This window comes from Toxorhynchites rutilus, chromosome 2 (assembly GCF_029784135.1).
Source record: "Toxorhynchites rutilus septentrionalis strain SRP chromosome 2, ASM2978413v1, whole genome shotgun sequence".
Classification (NCBI taxonomy): Eukaryota; Metazoa; Arthropoda; class Insecta; order Diptera; family Culicidae; genus Toxorhynchites; species Toxorhynchites rutilus.
Window position 1 is genome coordinate 144,219,322 of NC_073745.1, and position 25,000 is coordinate 144,244,321.

The 25,000-nt window shown below is 39.9% G+C and overlaps 1 protein-coding gene across 1 annotated transcript in view; it reads right to left on the reverse strand.

Annotated features, from left to right (window-relative positions):
* The window catches only part of LOC129766199 (uncharacterized), a 278,884-nt gene that overhangs the window by 22,796 nt on the left and 231,088 nt on the right, over positions 1-25,000 (reverse strand). Inside the window, exons 3-6 of the mRNA XM_055766709.1 lie at positions 5,855-6,148; positions 1,331-1,449; positions 1,083-1,266; positions 295-618 (exon numbers count right to left, since the gene is read on the reverse strand). Of these exons, the coding sequence (XP_055622684.1) occupies positions 295-618; positions 1,083-1,266; positions 1,331-1,449; positions 5,855-6,148 (921 nt within the window). The remainder of the gene's footprint in view (positions 1-294; positions 619-1,082; positions 1,267-1,330; positions 1,450-5,854; positions 6,149-25,000) is intronic.

Sequence of the window (25,000 nt, forward strand, 5' to 3'; positions counted from 1 at the left end):
ATAAATTGCTCCGAACTTCAACGCGAAGGATATTTATTGGCAAGAATTTAGCGAATAACAATAAAAATCGCGTGAATGCGTTTCTTCCTTCCTCGGTGAAACGTAACGGAAGCCGACAACAAGCATAGCTTTGTGTGATTGGGTTGTAAAAAGCCACGGCATCATTGGCAGGACCAAATTTGGAAGGGGGAGCTTGCTTAATCGTCATAAAAATGATATTTTATTGCGAGAGGGGATTATCACCGCCCGAAGGCAATAAAATCCTTCCACCGAAATGGGGTTAAATATTTGAACATGTCAAAGAGTGCGTTGAGCTGTGTCGAGGACAATAAATGCCATTACACTTACCATTGACAACCAGGTTGGCCCGGGCAATAACCTGTCCCACGCTGTTATGCGCCTCGCAGATGTACTGTCCGCGGTCATCGGGGGTTGCGTTTCGGATTACAAGACTTCTGTCCTCTTCTAGAATTTCCGCACGTCCCACCGGGATGTGACCATTCTCCTTGCTCCATAGTACCTGGGGGAATGGATCTCCACCCACGTCACACTGGAACTGGACACGTTGACCTTCCAGGACGGTCACATCAGTTGGTTTAGCGATGAAGTATGGTTTCACTGTTGCGGGATAGTGAGAAAGAGAGGTCCAGGGTCATTAGTCATTCGAGGCGTTAGCACTTGTGGTTACATTGATTAAAACCATCGTAAATTATCGGACTAATGGCAAGCCATGGGGAACCGACCGACGAACCGTAAATTATGACAACTTTGGAAATAGAAAAATCATAATCATATTTGATATGCTAATTAGGGCCGGCATGTGTGCGGAAATTTATCGCCTTTGATTAAGAGGAAAACCCAAAAATGACCGCGTTGGAGTCCCTCCGTGAAAACAGATTAGATTAACTGTATATTTTTCACCATTCATCATCTACATTTTTCGACAGTCCGATAGATAATCAAATATGGTCTGAATGCATATTTGGACAGGCTTACAATGACCATTAATCATATCCTAATTGGAAAACGTGTTAGTTCCTATGGTTGTCGTTAGCGAACAAAAGAATACAATTTCTTCCTACCTTGGACGGTCAGTTTGGCGTAGACGCTCTCCCGGGATCCGACCATATTCTGGGCGGTGCACTGATAGCGACCTGCATCGCTAGATCGAACGTCACTGATGAGCAGGTTTCCGTTATCCACGGTTCGTATCCGGGCCACATCTTTATTTACCCGGTAGTCGTCCAGTTCCAGCTGAACTTCGTCCTGTCCCGTGAATTTCAACATAGAATTAAGAAGGGGTCGTGGGAGAATTGTTTAACGGAATTACCTTCTTCCAGCTGATGGTGGGCTCGGGATTGCCCTTCGGAGCGCCACATTCTAGCAGCGCTGTTTCCCCGGCAGCGACTCTGGTGTTCTTTGGTTCAATGCGGAAATCATCGCGAAGCACTAGAATTCACGAAAAATGAATTTAAAAAATAATGCCTCAAGTAAAAAAAAAAATTCGTCGTTACGTGTTTCAATTCATCAGATTTTAAATAAGTCACTAATGAATAATGTGAATAAATTTTAAAAATGTGACTAATCAATTTGTATTAAGCCCGCATGCTTCAGTTTCTTTCGAGAAAATATTGGGTTGGAGAAAAAGAAATGTTGTATATTGTCAATATACGGCAACACTTAAACATATCTTGTGTTGTACTTATCGCATCGGGTCATACTCTACGGCTATTTAAAGACGACAATCTGTGCTATAAGTGTCGTTTTGACAGTGTTGTGATTGTCCTTTTCAGTCTCAAGTTATATCGCGTCAAAGATGGAGTCCACCAAGCAAAAAATTCGCCATATTTTACGTTTTTACTACCTGCGAGGTAAAACTGCAACGAAGACGACCGAAAAAATTCGTGTAGTTTATGGACCCGATACTGTAACGATTCGCACAGCACAGCGTTGGTTTGATCGATTTCGTTCTGGTGTAGTGACTGTCGAAGATACACCCGTACTGGTAGGCCAATCGTCGTGGAAACCGATAAAATCGTTGAAATCATCCAAGTAGGCCGGCATGTGAGCACTCGCTCGATTGGCCAGGAACTGGGTATAGACCATAAAACCGTTTGGAACCATTTGCAGAAGATTGGATTCCATAAAAAGCTGGATTTATGTGTGCCACACGAGTTGACACAAAAAAATCTTTTAGACCGAATCAACGCCTGCGATGATGAAAAGTGGATCACGTACGACAACCTAAAGCGAAAAAAGTCGTGGTCGAAGCGCGGTGAGCCGGCCCAAACCATCGCCAAGCCCGGATTGACGGGCAGCAAGATTTTGCTGTGTGTTTGGTGGGATTGGAAGGGAATCATCCACTATGAGCTGCTCAACTATGGCCAGACCCTTAACTCGGTTCTCTACTGTGAGCAGCTTGGCCGTTTGAAGCAGGCGATTCACTAGAAGCGGCCAGAAATGATCAATAGGAATGATGTTGTTTTCCACCAGGACAACGCTCGGCCTCACACATCTTTGATGACCCGTCAGAAACTACGGGAGCTCGGATGGGATATCCTATTGCACCCACCGTATAGTCCGGACCTGGCTCCAAGTGATTATCATCTCTTCCGGTCCATACAAAACGCTCTTGGTGATACTAAGTTGGCCTCAAAAGAGGCTTGCGAAAACTGGCTGTTTGAGTTTTTTGCAAATTAGGAAGGGGGGTGGGGGGTTTATAAGGGGGAGTTAATGAAGTTGCCTTCTAAATGGCAACAAGTTTGCGAACAAAACGACGCATATTTGACTTAAATTGGATAATTTTAAGTATGTTAAATAAAGCGTCAAATTTCGATGAGAAATACGACATTTCTTTTTCCCAACCCTATATTTCTTATTTGCCTCGGATAGAATAATATACACAGTGGATAGCTTTTTTTTTTTTTTTTTTTTTTTTTTTTTCTTTTGTTTTCGAGGGGGTATTGATGTATTCAAATTATATTTCTCTCTCTCTCTCTCACTTCCAAATTTGAGGAGCACTAATTGAATCAATCAGAACGTGAGATAAAAAGCATAATTGAGTGCTGTTTATGAGTAATTTATGTCAATGGATCTCTTTTCGGCAGATCGTTACAGCTTGTTATGTCCCCACATACAAGCATTGGATCATTGTTTGATCGAGTATGCTCTAGTTTCATATGAATTATAATACTTTAGGGACGTTAATCCATGCTTTTCTTTACTTTTCAGCAATCTCAGGTCAGGTTTTGAGTGTGCTCCCGTGACCGAGCGGTTAGCTTTCCACATTATCATGCCGGGTGATGGGGTTCGATTCCCGTTCTGGCCGGGGGATTTTTCGTCAAAGAAATTTCTTCCGACTTGCACTGTGGTAACGCATGTTCTAGAACTTGCCACTACAGAATTTATTTAAGACGTGTTTTTCTGCTTCGAAATCTCAACTAGGTACTACTAATAAAAAAAACGCTACACCCAAACTAGCGTTGGCAGAAAACATTTTTGGCAGAAATGATGCCATTTAGTGTGCTGGAGAGTCAAATGCGCAAATAATGAGCTGTTTTAAAAGCTTAAAATGGTTTTTCATTTGGGATTGTGCCAAAAAAAAGTCCATACGACGTCAATGGGGATCGAACCAAGGCCGGCTGGAATGCAAAGCTATTTTACACGACCACGCTATCCACATGGCTAATGATGCTACAATTGTTCAGCCAATAAGTGATAATATTGCACCTGATTATAAAATGAAGTTGGGAAGTGTTTTCTAAGAGTAAAAAACAGGAAGTGGCTTATATCTGTGGTATAACCGCAAGGGTGACGTAGGACTATCGTTGATTTAGTGATCAGTTGTTTTTAGTTGCATCTGAATCAATTCTGAATGAATGAATAAACGAATATTTGGGGGACTTCGAAAACGAGAGCGTTACGTTGGTGGCACAATATTCAACAAAAGAAGCAATCACACAAAAGTTGTATAATACATAATACATTGCTTGTATTGTGATATGATTTGTATTCCATTTCCAATAGACGAAATATCTGTTGCATCAAATAAGTCTTTATAATTTTTACGTTCGCTCATTTTTTCTCACAACACCCATTTCTCGTTTGAGAATTTGTTGAGTAAACATTGTTTGCCCGTGCGCGTATAGCGGGAATCCTTCTTCAGATTCATTGCACCTGTAATAAACTGCCGAAAGACGTCTTACGTTGATCGCATTTGATTGAAAAATCACAAAACCAAATGTATTTGGTCGCAGTATTATATGGATACAAAACATTAAAATAAACTCTGTCTCTCGAATTTAATTTTCAATTCCAATGGGAACTGACAGATCATTTTTCAGCAACGATGACATTTTTCCGGAATCTTCTCGATGCTGGATGGCAACCAAACAAAAACATGTTCCTCGCGTGTATGTGTATGTGTGTGTGTCTCAAGCGGAACCGTTCTGATATTCTCTTGGTCGCCTTTTCAGTGGCATCACTCTTCAGGCTCTTGGTGACACCGTTCATCAGCGCTTTCATGATAAACGAATTTAGCTTCACCACAACAGCGACAACATGTTCCAATCGCTGTTCAATTATAATTGAGTGGATTTCCGAGCGGCGCTCGCTTATATACCGATTGGTGATTCCAATAGCCTGTTTTGAAAGCAATTTTAAAGCTATTGAAACAAGTTTTTGGATCAAAAAGTAGCGCGTAGACATTTTATCTTTCGAATGAAGTGTCCATTCATACCATTCGGTTCAGTTGTTTAGGAGCTATTAATGCTCAAAATCTCGGTCTCCGGCGTAACGCTTTCTTTGATTTTACTTTGATTTGCGTCCAAAGGTTGGATTTAGAAGGCAACTCGATCAACCGAAATTGGAACACAAATGGAACAACATTTGTCGTGAAGCGAATATACAACGTAAAGCTGATACAACGATACAAAAATGGCGAGAATGTGCTCATTCCAGGAATTCCATTGATTCCAATCAATTTATCTTTCGAGCTGAAATGTACTCAATCTCCAATTCGCCTTGCATTCACCGTGACGAATCATAAATCACATAGCCAATCTTTGGAAAAATGTGGAATTAATATTGTCTTATACTTTTTGCCTGGTGGATTATTTGTGGCATGTTCAAGTGTTCAAGCTTCCAATTTTGTTTAATTTACGCGCCGGACAACAAAAACACATGTAATTTCCTAAACCTATTTGCTTACAAGATAAATACAAGGTATTCAGTTCTATTGAATTTTATAGTTATTTCATCCAATCACTAATTTAAATTCGATTGGGGTCATTTGCTATTATCCATGAATGAATGATGACAAACTAATTTAATAGTTTAATTTGTTGTGGAAATGCTCATCTCGGAAACGGCAATTCGTAAAATGTTATCATTCTAAAGAATGTTTTGTTAGTGTATAACATGAAATAGAATTTTTTTTTGCTTTTTAAGTAATATTAAAGGAGTCACTTTAGTCAAAAAATTTAAATTTAGATATATTTTTTGCAAACCCGTAACGTCTTACAACATAATAAAGCTCTTCTGGTTAGTTTTTTAGGCAACAAAATTAAACGGATATTGTTTGAAATATTATTTTTCAATTTTAACTTAGAGTATTTAAAAAAAAGTAGTAGTAGTAGTAGTTTTTTCAGACAAGTAGTTTTAGCTATATTTTTGCAGAAAAGATATATAATTTTTAAAAATAGCAATTTGAGCATCCACAACCCCATGGAGAATTTAAGAAAGTAATGATCGGAACATAATCGACCACCCGATTTGTTTTTAATTAGTAACCAGTAACTAGTATCAATCGGATAACATCCTCAAACATATAGAACTCATCCACAACGCCACTCACCTGCAACCTGCAGCGTTGCGTTCCGACTGTGCACCGTTCCGGCCTTGTTGCTGGCGACACACCAATACACGCCGTCATCCTGTTCCTTTTTACTGTGCAGCGTCCGCAGGAAGAACAACGACCCGGACGGTAGCAACACGTGGTTCGAGTCAAGCTTGACCGGCTCACCATCCTTGTACCACAGCACCACCGGTTGCGGTTTCCCTTCGGCCTTGCAGTTCAACGTCACCGGGTCATTCTTCGGCACGATGGCATCGCTGGGATGTTCCGTGATTCGTGGCGACCGGTACTGAGCTGTGGACAAGCAATGAAAGATAAACGAAAGATTAGTGAACTTCCCCGGGGATGAATAAAATGAAATTAATTCTTGGTCGAATAATGATCTATTCTGTTCCTCCCCATTAGTTTGTTTAAAACAAGTATCAATACAAGGTGTAAGTTTTTTGCGCCACCGAGATGTAACTCAGTGCATTTTAAATAGAAAGCAAACAGGATGAGAGAACTGTTCTGTTGATTTTGCAAATTTCAGCATCTACTTCTCTATCTCCCCCGAACGCGAACTGCCAGCTGTCAGCTTCATCGCATGACTCGATTCTACAAGTTGTCAGTCGGATTTTCCACTTTATTGAGAATTTTCCCTGCGCTTAGCGGCGTCGCATGCTTGGAAGCGGATTATATTTTCGAGCGGCATTCGTTAGAGCTGAACAGGATGGCTGTGTTCGGAAAATATTCTGACGGTTACCCGAGTCTCAGTCCCTGCCTGCCATGGAGTGAGAGAAAGGGATTGCACACGGGCTGACGGTGACAGGCGAATTGCTTACATAGACAACTTTTCACCCACCAGCATGGTTTCGGGGGGTGTCTACTGTGAGTGGGTGCTCGTGTTATCAGCCAGCATCATGTTGATACAGAAGTATGACGCTGAGGCTGGAATTGACGGCTGGAAGAAATTTTCGGCGGCATTCTGGAACAGCTTATCTGGCATAAACCAACTGATCCGAATAAAGTAGACACAGCCCATAGGGCACGACGATGTCTCTCGGGAGGACAGATTTGATTAAAGTTCCAACCTAAGCCCCCATTGAACGATGAACGAATGGACGCTTCGTGGGTGCAGCGATAGTGTCCTGTTTAAACTGTTGCAAAATCCACCCCAAGAGAGAGAAAAAAAGAGAGAGAGAGAGAGAGAGAGAGAGAGAGAGAGAGAGATAGAGAGAGAAAGAACAGATTAAAATGTATCCGCTCAGAGAGAAGCGATTTATCAAAATTAAATGGAAATTTGACTGGCATTTTGGGGCGCCGTTGGAGAATAAGATGTAAATAAAGACTAAGCATTCTATCCGGAGATCGAAAATTTATGCGAGATTTATGGGTGGGATGCGACTTTCTGACACTCACGCCTGCTTGACGCCTGTTCAGATTAGTGCCATTCAATGTTTAACACGTCGCTATCATTCCGAAACGTGTGAAATATCATTGAACAAAGAAAGAGAAGATCGTTGTTGTTTTTATAGAAATGAATCTTGTTTTGAAATATTTATGAATTTAATTTAATTAATGAATTTTATGAACTTAAGTTTCTTTCAAAAGTAAAACAAACCTGGGGACGTTTTTCTTTGATCCAATTGCGATTTCAACGTAATCTTTTACGTATACCCATGTTATGATTATTGACAGCTTAGATCTGATTCTTTCGCCTATTTTCGACAGTGGACTATATCCGTGAGTTGTCTGAATTTTAAGTTTTTTTTTCAATGTTTCTTAACGGATGACTTCATACCGAAAGTTTTATGGAGTTTACTGAGTGATAAATACGTTTTATTTTTTGAGACTGGGTTAACAAAACAACCAGTTAGTCCGTCGGAATCAGGATTTGGCTTTCAATCATTTGATTCGTTTGTTATATTTTTGTTATTATCTACCGGATGCGCTGCAAACCTGATGGTGGAATACAGCTGCTCCACATCATCGGCAATGCTTATCCTTTTGTAGTGCATTTTCCATTATCATGGGTAAACGCAACTGCTGAATACAACGTACCGCAAAATGCAATAGAAATCATATCCCTCCAAAAAAAAGACACCTATCCACACTGGAACAGAGCACCAACTGAATTAGAAAATTGGCCGTAGAAAATCAGGGATGCCAAAATAAAATCTATGCTTATAGTTTTAGAATTGTGTCAATCTAATTTTTTATGATAAAAGCTCTATTGACGCCTGTATATAATTTATTCGACCAAATTATGAGTGCATCCTTAACAGAATGTTGATGATAATCAGGTAACGGTAGTAATCATATACAAATAGCCATTCCATGCCAAACCGATATAGCGGTTCTCAGATTTTCGTGAAAAGTGGTAGTTTAGTTCTTTATCACAAAACATTAGACCCGTATTTTTATTTTTTCATTAGGGTGATCATTTCCATTTTAGGGTTGTTCGAAAAATCATCTTTTTCCTCTTTTTCCAAAAATGCTTTTTTCAAAAATTCATAACTTTTGAACTACTTGACCGATACAAATGATCGACATATCAAATGAAAATTAATCATCTGGTCTTTTTTTTTAAATACTACACTTACAGTAAATTAGAATTCTGTCCTCGTTATTATTGATTGTATTCGTTTTTTATTGTTTTTATAGTCTCGAGAGCAAGGGCGCTATATTTTTATATTTTTTCTCGAAAGCTGAGAATTTCCCACATAACATATGTCAAATCCAGAGAGACGTTTTTTTTTTCGTTTTTAAGTTATTATTTTCAAAGTTAATCGATGGTCCAAAAAACATTATTCCCGTTTTTCGAAAAACGCCTTTTTTCTGAAATTTATTACTTTTGAACTACTGGACCGATTCAGATGTTCGATATATCAATTGAAGCCAATTAGCTAACCTTTTTGAAAAACACATTCGCCAATCAATTGGATTCTAGTCGCATACATCCAGTCCAGACGCATAGAAATATTGAACGAAGGCAGGAAACATGTTAACATTGAGAAATCATAACTTCAAAACGAAAAAGAACACATGTCTGATTTTTGGATATCTTATGTAAAACAATATAAAAAATACAGTATCCTTAGTCCCGAAATCATGTGAATCAATGATAAATAAATACGAAGTCAAAGTCCTTTTTTTCGCAAGTCTAATATTTTTTTTATGAAATACTATCTAATTGGCTTTAATTTTATGTGTCGATCATCTGAATCGGTCCAGTAGATCAAAGTTATGAATTTTTGTGCTGGAAAAAGAGGGAAAAAAATTTCGAACCATTTGTTAACTTTGAAAAATCATAACTCAAAAACGAAAAAAAAACGCCTATCTGGTTTCGACATATGTTATGTGAAAAACTATCAGTTTTCCAGAAAAAATATAGCGCCCTTGGTCCCGAGATTATGAAAACAATAAAAAACAAATACAATCAATGATAAAAAAACAGAATTAAAATTTTCTGCAAGTGTAGTATTTAAAAAAAAAAAGATTATTGGCTTTAATTTGATATGTCGATCATCTGAGTCGGTCCAGTAGTTCAAAAGTTATGCATTTTTTGGAAAAAGTCATTTTTGGAAAAAAGAGGGAAAATGTTGATTTTTCGAACAACCCTAAAATGGAAATGGTCACCTAATAAAAATTTAAAAAAAATACGGGTTTAATGTTTTGCGATAAAGAACAAAACTACCACATTTCACGAAAATCTGAGAACCACTATATCGGTTTGGCATGGAATGGCTGCAAACGAATGCCAAATACTTTGATTCGTTGAGATGTAATTTAAGTTTGTAGCAGTCTTCAGCGCAGTTACGCAGCGCTGCGCTTGAGTTTCATTTTCATCAGCGCGCGTTCAAAGCAAACACGTATTCTCTCTTAGTGCGAAGAGCACAAAATTCATAAACACGACAGCGCAAAATGTACCCTGCGCAGAATTCAAATACTAAACATAGCTTCTCACTTGTGTGATGCGCGCCTCATTCTATACACACACACACACACACACACACACAAACACATCAAATCCTAGCGCCCGCTTTGTCTTCGTTCGTTCTAATCAAAGCATTAAAACAACAGCGCGTCTCCATACGAACTGTATACGCTTGTGTGAAGAAAAATATCTCAACAGAGAGAGCAATCCAGATTCAAGCACGCAGTATAGAAATACGGCGCAAAATTCAGCGTAGAACTCAGCTCAAAACTGGGCGCAAAAACAGCGCTGGCACCAAAACATTTCATCTGTGTTTCGGAGCGTGCTCATTCGCCAGAGCGCAAGTGTACACAAGGTGTGGAAGCTCATCTGAGTACAAAAAATCTTGTTGCGCATTAACACCGAGTAGCATTCTGAAGACTGGTTTGTAGGATAGAATGATTTTTGGAAAAAAAACATCGATTGTGGAGTCGCGCTCATTAAACCCTAATATAGGAAATTTTCTGTGAGATTTTTTTCTGTTACTGACTCTTATGACTAGACAATCAATAAAAATTATAACAAACAATCAAAAACAATATCGGTAGTTTTTCACGACCATTTTAATCCCTACAACACGAACATTCAAAGTTAGACAAAATAGACATGTATATTATGACGTTATTCATTCATTTTGAAGCAAAGTTATAATTGAGTGCCAAAAAGAGATGACACTTCAAATATATTCATATACACGCTATGATAACGCATATAAAAATAGAACAGGAAAATGAAATATTTTAGGCGCATATATGAGGGGCTCAAAACGAAAGGGGTGTTAGTGACATCATCGATTCCTCTACATCGACTCTCTCTTTTGGTCATAACTTAGCTGCAAATACATTCCTAACTGTATTTGACAATTGGAACATAGGCCAGAACCACATCTATTGGATTCTATAGCAAACTCAAATTGGAGCATTTTTACAGTTGAGTTATTAACTAAAGAAAATGTTGATGAAGAGAAATCGATTGAATAACTTACATCCCTTTTCTTCTGAGCCTCTCATATAGTATTGAGAAAAATTAACGAAAAACATGAATTCACATTTGCGCCATTACCTATACTGGAACGTAATTTAGAATAAAAAATTGCAAATTCCAAATTCGAATAAATATTTGGTTCTGAGAAGTCCTCATTGGTTCTAGAAAGTTTTGTGCAAAACATCATGTAATACTATTTCCAACTTACTTCAATTCCAATAGAATCTATCAAGCACCAGGAACAACAGTGTTCGGATCCATTCAGGAGCATTTGAATGTTTGTAACTAAAATGTTTTACCTTAGTAGTGGATGAAACGTCTGCCATCAATACATGGGCTGGTGCTTAGAGTGAATATCAACATCAAATGCAATATAGAGTAATTAATTTGAAGTGATGTTGGTCCAAAAGACTGCCTACAGCGTTTGGACAAACATTCGTCTGCATACGAGCTACAAAGAGATCATAAATTTTCCATCCCCATCGAATGGCTTGCTACAGAGTATCGATACTCTAATAATTTTTGATACCGAATGAATCATGAAAATTCTAGGTTAACACTTGGCTTGCGGGACAATTCTCACAATACCAAAGACCGACCGATGACTTCAAGTCAACTTCGAATACAGTGAGATATGTAATCGCCTCTGTACTTCAAGATCAACTGTTGCGTTTTATTTAACAAAGCAACAACAATATACTGCACCAGTGGCGTGGATATATGTGAATACATATATGGAAACGGATATTCAATTTGTTTAAGAACTACTTGGTTGTTCGTACTACATTTCCATTACGAGAATGCTCCCAAGTTTGTTTGTTCATTCATTACTATCAACAGGCCTGAACATGAGTGCCCTAATGATACCTAATAAATTAATAACTTAAAATACTTAATCTTCTTCAAACTATGCCTAACTTGAAAGAGCGGTCAAGAATGCCTTCTCAAACTGGGGCGAGATAAGTGAAGGTAATAAGATAAGTAGCAGCGGTTAAATATACGAGACATACTCGATACGGGTTCGTTGTAACCGTAGTTTGTGCGAGAGTGAGGAAGGCAGAGAAATGTATGTGAACGCAGGTTACGAGGGCGTATATTAAAATCGATCGACTGAAGAAGATCTGCACAATCGATTTTCGAGGAAATTAGATCGGATATAAAAGTTGCCTTCGCTACATCTCTACGTATACTCAACAAATCGAGTCCGATCAATTTACAACGATCCTCATAGCTGGGTAAGTTCGAAGGATCGCTCCAGGGCAAGTTGCGTAGGGCGAAACGGACGAATTTCTGAATTTCCGATCACCTCAATTCTCTGGACACTATTTTGGTAGTAGGGAGACCATACTATGCAGGCATATTCAAGATGAGAGCGCACTAAAGCACAATTTTGATACAATGTGGGTATTTGAATTGCTTTGTGATGCGAAAAATGAAACCTAACATCCTAGATGCCTTAGTGATGATATATGAGATATGGTCGCTGAACGTCAGCTTCGAGTCTAAGACGATACCAAGATCCTTGATAGTCACAACACGTTTCAAAGAGATATTGCGTATTTTATACGAAAATGTTACAGGCGATCGTTTCCGCGTGAACGATATGACTGAACACTTTGCTGGATTTAAAACCATTCTATTGGTTTCGCACCAATCAGAGAAAATATCAAGTTGTTGCTGTAGGAATATCGCATCATCGACACTATTCACAGTGTAGAAAAATTTAAAATCGTCCGCATATGCAAGTTTGGGACACTTTAGACAAAGATTAATATCATTGAGGTAAAGCAGGAATATATAAGGACCGAGATGACTTCCTTGAGGTACGTCCGATGTCACCCGAAAAGGAGATGAAACGGTATCGCCGATTTTCACTGACATCACACGATCAGTCAGATATGAGTGTAACCAGTTCAAAAGAAAACTATGGAAACCTAGACGCTGGAGTTTGGCGACAACGATATCGTGATTGATTCGATCGAACACTGCCGAAAAATCTGTATAAACAGCATCGATCTGGTTACGAGACTGTAGAGAGCGGACGATGAACGATGTGTACAGGACCAGATTTGTAGAAGTAGACCTTCTGGGCACGAAACCGTGTTGTTGGTCGGAGATGTAACTGCTGCAGACATGTGAGATGAAATCCAAAACTATTATTTCAAATAGTTTGGAGATAGAACAAAGGCAAGCGATACCTCTATAATTTTTGACGTCCTTTTCCTGCTTTTTTTAAAAACGGGGTAAACGAATGAATTTTTCCATGCCTTCGGGAAAAATCCAAAGCGTAGTGAGCGACTGAACAACAGACTTAGCGGTGAAGAGAGTATGCTTGAACACTTTTTCAATACGATAGAAGGGATGCCATCTGGTCCAAGATTCGAAGATCTCTTACGATCCAAACACGCAAGTTATCCAAATACCGCTCTGTTCAATTGTTTATAGTCTTTGTTGATTTCTGAATGGACACTCCACCCTCCTCTCTAAGGGGAGAAGAGGGGAGGGTCTGTCTTTATTCTATCATATTTTCTGTATCAAACATTTATTTCATGTAACGAAGAAACACGTTATTTGCAAGTGGTTGAAAAATCTTGAACGAGAATTGTGTCTGAAAATAATCTGAAATTATAATGATGCGTTTTAGTAGAAGTATTAGAATTTTTTTCTCTAAAAGGTAAATTCAACGGGGTCGATTTAAAGATCAATCAATGAACAGTTCTGCGATTGAACTCATAAACTTGCGCTTAGTTATAAAACGTGAATGTTTGAAGGTATGAAGGTTTGAAGGTAGCGAAAAACAAATTTTGGGCGAGACGAAGTTTGCCGGGTCAGACGGTATATTATACAAATGCTGTATCAGTATTTGAGAGTAGAACATTTTCTGTTATTTTTAGGCTCAATTAATGTAATAAATCGAGATGCCAAAACATGTGCTAAAAATTAATGTTAGGTGTAGATCTGAAATCAATCGAAGAACAAAATCATATAATTGAACAAATTCACGAGATCCCGAAATCAATGCAAAGTCATCAGAAACTGTCGACAATAGAAAGGCCCAGGGACAATTTGCGATGATAGTGTATTTGAAGGAAAGTATCTTGTAGGACGTCATACACAACACCAAATGTGCACCAAGCGAGGGAGAGAGGGTAACCGTCCCGCTGGCAGTGGACTTCTATACAATGCCTGCTGTCGGTGGAGTTGTCAACGTAATGACGAAAAATGATCGATGAATGTGACCACTCCCAGAAGCGATTCATGTTTTTACCACTATACATGCATTTACATAATAGTTCATCAAAAACCGTAATTTCAATTGAAAACATGCTTGATTCAATGGAAAATATAACATTTAGGTAGAAAAAATCATGTCTTCGATTCTTTTCCACTAATACTTCGCATCTCGGGTATTACTAATTTGTCCACGATTTTTGTTATTAAAGCTGACACAACTAGTCACACTATCCAAATAGCTGCAGTCTGTAGCCTACGGATGCAGTAAATTCATTTTCCAAATCATTAGAAAGTTTAGGATTCAGAGGGTGTGCAGGTTATACATAGAAGTGCAGATCTTTTTCCTAAATTTGTTGGTTCGTTTGATATCGTGTGGGTAGCTGCGGAATGATGTCAACTATGTCACAGTCTATTGGTACTAATTTGTTGAATGTGACAGAACACGAAGCATACAGTACCCAACACGGTTTGATAATTCAATTTTCCTTTTCATAGTGACCAATTTACATGTACCCAACGTACCCGGCTCACTCGTCACCCTTTTGACTTTCGATGATAATCCGGATCGCTTGCGGACGAATCGCCCGAAAATACCACGCTCCAAACGTCGCACATATCATGTCCGACGGAATGTTGCTAAATGACTACAAATTCCCATTGGTACCAAAAATAGCATCTCGCCTGTCATCGCTTTCGAGCACACATACACATCCATACCGTCACTAACACAGATCGTACGATGACGGCGACGGAAAAAACACGTCACTCCTAATAACTTTCCACCATTGGACATAACTCGCTGTCGAATATTCAAAAAGTGCATATTGCATTATCATGTTCGCAGGCGATTGGCAGGCGGCAACGGGATGTTTTCCAAAACTCTAGGCATCGAACATTGCACAGCTCGTGCATTTTTCATCGACTCGAAAAAGCTCCGAAACTCGGGGATGTGAATTAAATTTGAATAGAGAGTTTATTTTCGCATACACAGTCGGATGCTGTCGCTGCCTCTGCTGCTACTGAAGAGCTATTGCCTCCAGATTATTCCAATACGATACGGTTCCCCAGAAGTGGTACAGAAACAAAACCAACACGAAAAAAATATTGTGCTTACTTATGCGAACGATCGCATCTGGATGTTCTGGTTTGGCCAGAACCAGGTGAACTATGCTTGGAGGCGAGAGATCCGAATCTCCCAAGTTCAACAGAGTTTGAATACAAAGCGCACACGGAGGGAGCAAACGGAATAGAGTTGTTGAACTCCTTAGCGTTGTTCCGTCTTGCCGTGGCCGCGTCGTGGGCCGGGATGGCGGTGGGATCAGCTGTGGGGGTTTAAAGTGTCGAATCGAAATCCAAATGCACTCGGTACGGAAAAATAAGGGATAAATATTCATTATTCCTCCAGGTTCCACATAATGCGATGCTCGTTGATTTCAATGGATTATACGGAGCAGGAGCTCAGCGGAATATGGAAATTCCGCCCAGAGAGGGAGCAGACAGCATGATGTAGGAGAGAAGGTGGGGGGGGGGGGTAGTCGGTTGCTTTTCCATATTCAGAAATATCGTCGCAACAGGCGAGCCATCATCGAAGAAGAACACGACCGAACATCCTGAGACAAAGTGATTCTTCACGCTGGTGGTAATCGGAGGAGAGGTGAGTCATCAGTCCCCAGCCATCGGGAAATGACACGGGTTGCGCTCGGATATGCGTGCTACAAATGCATTGTTGTCAATTTGTAGTAAACGACGGAGGAATTACGGATTTATCATGTTTTTCAGTTAGTGTGGTGCGCAATGTTTTGTCGCTGAGAATGGGAATATAATCAGTAAAAGAAATAAGCGAAGCCAAGTGTAACTTCGAGGAATGTTTTTTTCTTCTAAGATTTTTTTTTCTCAGTTCAATAAATATATTTCTAATTAATTCTATTACAAACCCAATTAGCATAAATATTTTGATTTCATCTGCATCATAGAATTTTTACTTGTGATATCTTCCTACAGATTGTTGCTTGATTGGCGGTATGGACATTACATTTTGGAATGTTGATAATTATCGACAGAAGAGGATTTGCTAAGTCTACTAGGAAAATCTGTGTCCGCTTCACGAAATAATATTTTCTCCTTGCATAACAATAATTTACTTCTTTGATTCAGACCAATACACCAACATCTGCCATGTCTGGAAACTAATTTTTTTCAAGAGAAAAAAAAATATAGGAGGTTGTGTTCAAGATACGACCGCATTGTTGACATAGAACTTACTGTATTTACTGTACTTAATAAACTGTAGTTTAATTCAAGTCACTTGTTTATAACTGCGGATATTATTTTATAATGCAACCATTTTTTTTAAATAACCATTCTACCAGTTTGGTCGCCCTGAAATGTTTTTTTGACGTAGGACTACGTCTAACCGGAGGATATAGTAGGTGAAATGAAAATCTAGGCACTGAACAAGTAGGATAAAAATGCAAGATTTGGAACGCTTATAACTCGAGCATTTCTCTATAGATCGCAAAGGTTTTTGCATCAATTGATAGAAAATATATATACGCATCTATCAAAACGAATAAAATTTCATTTTTCTTGAGATAAATAATTGAATAATTGTGAAATATCAAGTATTGTCCAAATGCACTATGTGCTCATTTTGATTGGTCCATTTTGTGTTCCTCAAATCGTACCGACCAAAACGGGCAACCAGAGCAGCAGCGAAATAGAATGAAGCACGATTGGAAAGGAAAAAGAAAAAAAAATGAACGAAACATTGGTCACAGTCTCACACATGCGTAATTCTCGGTAAGGTAAGGTATTGTATTATAGAGACTTTAAACTTTTGCAGTTCATTCGTCTCTAGCCTTGAGAAAGGCCCTTTGAAAACTCTACTCTACTCCAGCGCTACCACCTCCACCTTCTTGCCTTGAGAAAGGCACTCGATCCCTCGCCGTCCAGCTCGTCCAGCAACGATGTTGTCCAGTCGGTGTACACACAAAGAATGTCATAATTCTCGAGCCAGCCAGTCAGCTTAAAAAACCCCGCTCCGCTGCCGTAATGATCATTCTCATCCAAACCGTACACCACATCGTTTCGCATCACAACACATCAACAAACCAACACAAGCAGCCATGGTTGGATATGGCAAAGGAGGAAAAATGAAGGGAAAGGCAAACTCCCGCTCGAACCGTGTTGGTCTGAAGTTCCCCGCAAGGGTAGCTAGGCCGAGCGCGTTAGTACCAGTGCACCAGTCCACCTAGACGGCGTTATATAAAGGGTGTGTCACATCAAATTGCATCACGGAAAAAACGCTGTAGAAATTTAATTTTTAGGAATTTATCTTCAGCTTTCGCTTATAATCAGATAAGAGTGTATAGATCACGTTGGCCATGCTTCACTGTCAATTTTTCGTAAATTTGGAAAAATGTCGTCGAACGAAAAAGAGCGTCGTGAATTAATCCTGCGCACTCATTTCGAGAATCCGGAGTTGTCACATCGGGACATCGGTAAGATGCTGGGAATCGTCCAATCCACGGTCAGCAGAGTACTAAAACGATACTTCGAGAACCTAACCATCGACCGGAAGGTGAAGAACGGCAAAAATGGATGCTCCGTCAGTGAAAAAGATCACAAGCGCGTAGTTAAGCAGTTTAGACGTGATCCGAGAAGTTCGGTCCGGGATGTCGCCAATAAGCTGAATTTGTCAAGTTCATTCGTCCAGCGGACCAAGCAGCGGGAGGGCCTGCGTACATACAAGGTTCAGAAGGCTCCTAACCGCGACGAAAGGCAAAACATGGTGGGGAAGACGCGATCCCAGAAGCTGTACACCGAAATGCTGACGAAGCCGCATTGCCTGGTAATGGACGACGAAACCTACGTCAAAGCGGACTTTCGTCAGCTGCCGGGCCTGTTGTTCTTCTCCGCAGAGGACAAATTCAGCGTTCCGGAGGAGATTCGCAAGCAGAAACTATCCAAGTTTGCCAAAAAGTACATGGTGTGGCAAGCGATCTGCTCTTGCAGAAAGCGGAGCGGCCCCTTCGTGATGACCGGCACGGTAAACGGGCAGGTTTACCTTAAGGAGTGCCTACAGAAGCGCTTACTACCACTATTGAAGCTGCAGGAGGGCCCGACCATCTTCTGGCCGGATCTCGCTTGGTGCCACTATTCAAAGGACGTGTTGGAGTGGTACGAAGCCAACGGGGTCACATTCGTGCCAAAGGAAATGAACCCGCCCAACGCACCGGAGCTTGGCCCAATAGAGAAATATTGGGCGATTATGAAGCAGGCCCTCCGGAAGAACCCAAAAGTTGTCAAATCGGAGGCGGACTTCAAGAGAAAATGGATTTCTGTTCAAAAAAATCTACAACCTGACGTTGTACAGAACCTTATGGACGGGGTAAAGAGGAAGGTGCGAGCATACGGGCTTGGGCTCGAAGTATGAATAAAAAGAAAATGCCAAAAGTTGTTTTATAGTTTTTATTTTACTGTCTAAAATTTTCAAAAGGATCGGTCTACTGGGCGAATTTCTACAGCGTTTTTTCCGTGATGCAATTTGATGTGACACACCCTTTAGTTATAAAGTGATCGAGTTGACTGGCAAAGCTGCTCGCGACGATAAGAAAAGCCGCATTCAGAACAGACCACATTCGGTTCGGTGGACATCAAGACAACAGGCAGTTGCAGCGAGTGGCGAGTGGCAAACGCAATCGCAAAACGGCAGCTGGTAGCAGAAGAAAAAAGTTTGTTCTTTATACAATCTGCTTTGGTGGCAAATCCAGAACAAGGCGGCATCGAGGGCGTTCGAAATGGTTTTTTTTTTCAAAACCACGAGTATTAAGTTTTCTAGATTGGACCATTCCATATAACACGGCGCTTTTCAGGGCCATTAAACCTTCCAAAAAAGAATTTACGAAATACAGTTCAATGCTTTCTAAAACAATATCTCAAATAAAAATAAAACACAAATTGATTTTTTCATAATTTATTTGCCAGGATATGATGAGTATGAGAATTTGGCAGTTGTTCTGAGCTTATTGATGGTTGGGGACTTTCCCGATTATTCAATTTTCACCAATTCTTAACTTGCTTCTAGATTGAAAGTACAGTCGACATTTAGCTAATTGGACGGACCTGTAATGCGACATATTTATTTGGACTTTTTTGTAAACAGAGTGCGGGGTCCAAATTATGACCCCACATTGAAAGTCGACACTGTACCACTGTCATCGCAAATGTTCAATTACAGGTTAAAATCGCCTCCAATGCGACACTGAGTGGTGCTTCGGCACGTCGCATTAAATGTAATTTACTGTACAACATGTCACAAGCTGGATGGGAAGAAATTTTCCAACTGTGAAAGCTGTGGCGAGTGGCAAACGCTATCACTAAACAGGAAGGTTCGTCCGAACAAGATGGGGATATCGAGTGATAACAAAACAATAAACTCTTTAGATTAAAGATAATTTTGTGATCCTGAAAAGGACCCTTATTAGCCTGCATGTGAATCCAACGAGCGAACAAATCGTAATGAATGTATTATTTTTGCCATCGCTGCCTTTTAACGCTCATTCGTTCGTCTCGTTGGACTCGCCCCTTTGGCTGAGTCTTCCGATTTGTCTCTCCTGTGTGCGTATACCGCTAAACAGCGTTGCCAAAGTTCCAGTTTAAACTGGATTCTTCCATTTTTTTTTGTTCGATCCAGTCAAACAGTTAAACCCTAAAATCTTCCAGTTTTTTAGAATATTTTCCAGTTTTATCCAGTTTTTTATGTGTGTGCTTCAGTTTTACCAATTTCATGTAAAATAAATTCACAATGCATAAATATTATCCCTCCTTCACCTTTCCTTTTCCTTGATTTATTTTGTTTTTTGACATTTTTGATTAACGTTCGATCGATCCAAGGTTTCTTTATTTTCTTACATACTCTCAATGTTATTTTTCTCCTGCTTAAACTTCCGAATTCCATACGGTCAGCGCGTAGTGCGTGTGGTGACTACGCAGGCAACAACGCGCTACTTTGTCTTTGAGTTTATATAAATATTATATGTTCTAGGTTCTCCAAAACATTCTAAAGTCAAGACCAATTGATTTACCATTTCAACAACGAATGGTGCAATGTTCATAACAAGATATCTATTAAAAAAGGGTTAATGGAGCGAAGATGGTCAAAAGAAACACTACAAAAATATCAAAACTCGAGGAAAAGGATAGAGGATTGAGATTCGATTTGATGCAGTGATCTAGAATCAGAAGCCGTGTCCCCAAGCACCTCAATTAATCACATTGTCGAGCAATAAATACGAGATTTTTAAAGTGTTATCCAAATAAAACTTATTTTTTTAGAGGTTCAAGAAGAAGAGATTCTCAAATATTGTGTTACAGTAATGTTCGAGTGGTGGGAAACGTTATTTTGATCTGCTCGAATGGTTAATCAATGGTTTATTTCGATATTTTATGAACTACAGTAGAATCCGTTTATTATGGCTCCGCTTATACTGACCTACTGCCTATTCATACGTAATTACACGTAATTACATGACGTCCGCTTATTATTGCCTCCTTTCGATATAATGACATCGGATTCCACTTTACATATAAATACTTCACGAAGCTTCGAAAGTAGGTTAAGGTTAAAAAAAGTAGGTTAAGAAAAGATTTTAAATAAATCAAAGTCGAACTTCTTGAAATAAGAAGATTTTTCAGGATCCAGTTTTCTTCCAGTTTTTTTAAGAGCAATCTTCCAGTTTTTTGAAAAATATTATTGGCAACCCTGCCGCTAAAGTACAAAACGCGTGGATCCGCTGAAAACTATATCATTCTCTTTCAAACCGTAAATCAGTGTGGTTGTATGGCATCGTTTTACATCGCATCGGATCACATCAACAAAGCAACACAAGCAGCAATGTGGACGTGTGGACCTGACAAAGATGGACAAGTTAAGGGAAAGGCAAAGTCCCACTCGAACCATGCAGGTCCGCAGTTTCCTGTTGGTCGCATTCACTGATTGCTCCGCAAGGGTAACTAGGCCGAAGAGGATTGGTGCCGGAGCACCAGCATATCTAACAGCGATTATAGAATTTCGGCGGCAGCTCACGACAATAAGAAAACCCGCCTACAGAACAGAGCACATTCGGTTCGGTGGCAACAACTAGTTTCAGCGAGTGGCAAACGCAATCACAAAACGGCAGCAGGTAGAAGAAGGAAAAAGCTTGTTTATACAGAAAACCAGCCACCGTAAAACACGGCGCTTTTCAGGGCCATTAAACCTTTCAAAGAAGTGTTATTAAAAGTTTTCACAATACCATTGCATTCCAAAGAGACATAATATGACATATAATATTAACTGATTTATTTTGTTTTTGCTTGTTTTCGAACTTATTGGTGGTTGGGGTCTTTCAAATTGATCATTCAGTTTTCACAAACCCATGCATGGTTTCCGAATTAAAAGTGGCTTCAAATAACAATACATTGTATGCAGGATGGCATTAACGAATTTTCTCGGTAGCAAGAACTGCTTTCTTTGGTTGATAACTGATGTTGAAAATTGACTGACGTTACATCTGCATTGTATAGCAAAGCATTTCCTGCTGTTCTGTTCTTATTTTAAAGGACTTCAATCCGAAGGTCATCCGTTCCTGTATTTACTGTTGGTTTTTCAGAACGATTATAGCTCGTCTATTTCTCGACCGATCGTAGAGTCCGTCTCCAAAACCTCAGTTCTGTTACATTTTTATTTACTTTGTTCGCGGAGATACAAATCTTACAATTCATTCGTCTCCGAAACCACAGTTTAAGGTACGGTAATGTGCTCAATAGTAAAATATATGATAGTGAATGAGCTGATGACCACCTATGCATTCCATATCACAGCCATCATTCTGATTGTACGATATGTGCATACGCCAAAAGATGCCCGGCGTTGAACATTCAATAAGTACAAAGCCTTCAGAAAAAAATCAAGAATCAACTATGAGATAGTGAGAAAAAATTGAGTAAGTTTGTAAAAAAAAGCAAAAACACAACACCAAAGGTTCTTTTCAGAACCCCCAACATGTTCATAAAGAGTAAACAGTAAACTAATCCATTTTCAGGTAGATAGGTAGGTATTCTCGTAGGAGAAGAAAATAAAAAAATATATTTAAAATATATATTTAGAAGAAGCTGTCCCTTTTGTATAGTCCTACGTCACTCCAGTTATGTCCCCGACATTACCCACCCGTCTTTTTTACGTGGTTTTTAAACATTTTCAATGCAGTAAAAATTGAACTTGTTGTGCAAAACTACAAGACTTGTGAACAATATTTGGTTGACATAAATGTCGACAATTCACGATTCAGAAAAAATACTTGTCGCCTTCGACTATTTATAGCACATTGTAACTAATCCTATTGCACCCCAATACGTCAACGAATTATTAGAGAAACGTATGCTGCCTTTCCTCAATAAACACGACAACCCCGATTTTGTATACTGCCATTATTGAAAGAAGGCAACCACAACCCAGAACTCCGGTCCAGGAGCCTCCCTTGGCATTTCCAGAGGGCCCAGGCCACCATCGTCAAGTGAAACTTGAAGAAGACGAAAAACCCATGAAAGGCAAAATACAGTTCAAAGAAAACAAAAGGGTTGCTGCTCTTAAACCTCTTTTCGACAACTGAAGAGTTAACGTCAAAATCAAAATAGTGGAACATTTTACACGCAGGCTCCTACAAAATGAGGAGTATTCAGGAGTGTTTTAAATGCACACTCAAAAAAAAAAATACGACGAATTCAGTTGAACAAATTTTGATCGTTCGACCCTTGAAGTTTGAGGGTATCAATTGATTTATGTTGGTAACATCTTCAGACACATTCTTCCAAGTTTCTGCTGATTCGATTTTCAACCTCGCAGGTGAATTACTCCCAACAGAAGGTATCCAATATAATCCCGCAGGTTAGGTTCGCCCCATTCCAACGGTCAGAACAGTTGGAAACCCACTTGACTGGAAGCTCATTCGTATCTCGGGCACGAGATTGCACTTGGTTAATAAAATAATAGTGCAACATTAACATTCTTTTTCGGGGGCAAAAGACCCGTTTGAATTCCCGCTCTTGGCATCACGCGCCTGCTTCTTAGGCGGTGGCGGCGAAGGCGGTACTGCCCACGAAAAAAATCCAGTCATCTACCGTTCGCAAAAGGTTTTTTTTTTGCACAATCATTATTCCTTTCTCGCGCACTATGAACAGTGTACCTGACGGTGGAGAAGTAATCCTCCGCGGGAAGAACTGCGATAAGAGAGTTTGCTGCGGGGCAAATAAGGAAGCTTTCCTAGGTTTTTCTTCGCGTTCTCGGTTCCGATACCGTTGGGAACCAGTCTCATTTTTATGCAAAGTCAGCACAAAGAGAGCAGAGCTAGAAAGAAAAAAGGACACGAGCTGAATCGCACACAAGACTCGGCCTAAAACGGAGCTAAAGAAGGAAGGAAAACAATCAATTGACCATATATTTTAATCTTTTGCCAATAATCTGCTGCCAAGGCTGCGCTGGGGATGTGTGTATAGCGCCAACGAATTGGAGCACAGGCAGCGGGCAAAAGCTGGCAGAATGGTGAAAAAAAGTTGTTTCATAAAAATAATCCCTCGCTGGTTGGGCCATTTTTTCTGCCCCGTTCAATATCTACTAGAAAAATGCTTCTGTAGCATTCGGAACATAGCGAAAAAAAAAAGAATGTGCACGCAATTGTTCAAGTTTATGATCACTTGCTGTAGATTTTCCAATGGCTTCAGGTGTAAAATGAGAGGGAGTAACCCGTTTAGAGAAGAACACGCACTGCCTGCACAGATTCTGCCCGGTTGCAAATCACACACTCTTTAGAACCATTGGCAGAAACCGATCCCTGCAAACGAGATAGATTCATCCGGCAGTAACATTTGCCCGACGGGCTTTGTCATTACAACCATTTTACGTTATCACTGCGATAACTTAAAGTCAAGAAATCAAGCCCAACCCAAACTGCCGGCACCAAAGTGCCTCCACCCCAACTATCTGACAGCAGCCGAGACAGCGGTTGTTCGAGCGGGAGTTTCTCCCCGAAGGCAACCAACAACCTTGATGTATGCGCATAGGTTCCGGCCAGCCACGCTACGAACGATTCGCCGACTGTGTTGGAGCTCTTATCATTTGTATCATATCGCTATTACGCTGGGGGGACCAGTTGGACATACCGAACTCTCTGCTCTCTATCTTTCTGACCAACTGTCAGCTTTTTCGGAAAGAGGAACGACGTCCAACTGCTGTTACACTGCTGCCCCCTCTTCGGTTAGCCAAGATCGTTCCGGTTTGTTCCCTTCTGTTGCGGAATAAATTAACGCCTACAATTGCCACAGGGAATCCTGTGTCGATCTCGCGCCGTCGATTGTGTGAGGGCACTGAACTAGAAGTTTTGCGTCTCGGCAAATGCTGTATGCGTTTGAACCCCTAGTTTTCATTTTTATTTTTTATTCCTACGTTCGAGCTGCTAAATTACAGGCTTAATGTCTCGGGACAGTGTTCGCCGGAGAACATCAGGGCCCCAAGAAAGGGCGGATGTTTCTCGCCAGAACTAGATAAGTGTTTCGGTGGAAGATGATTGCAAAATTATAAATTATGATCAAATTTAACGACGGAAGTTCACGAATCGATGGTGTGAAGGAGAGACGTGGCCGTAGTGAATGTTTTGAGTGATTCTTTGTAAGTAAATGTAAATGGCTACTTTTTTATATACAAGATAATTCTGATTTAATTCCGCTGGATTTCGATGTTTTTGACGTAGAACTACGTCTTTTAGGAAGGGTGCCAAATCAGAAAACAGGTCACGTTTTTATGAAATAAAGTTAACGTTAATAATTCTATTCACTGTGAACGAATTCTCATGATTTGCATACCAATCGAATAGGAAATTCTCTAAGATTTGTTTGATATGCTATACATTACAGTTCTCTAATCTCTAAACGGTTTAAAT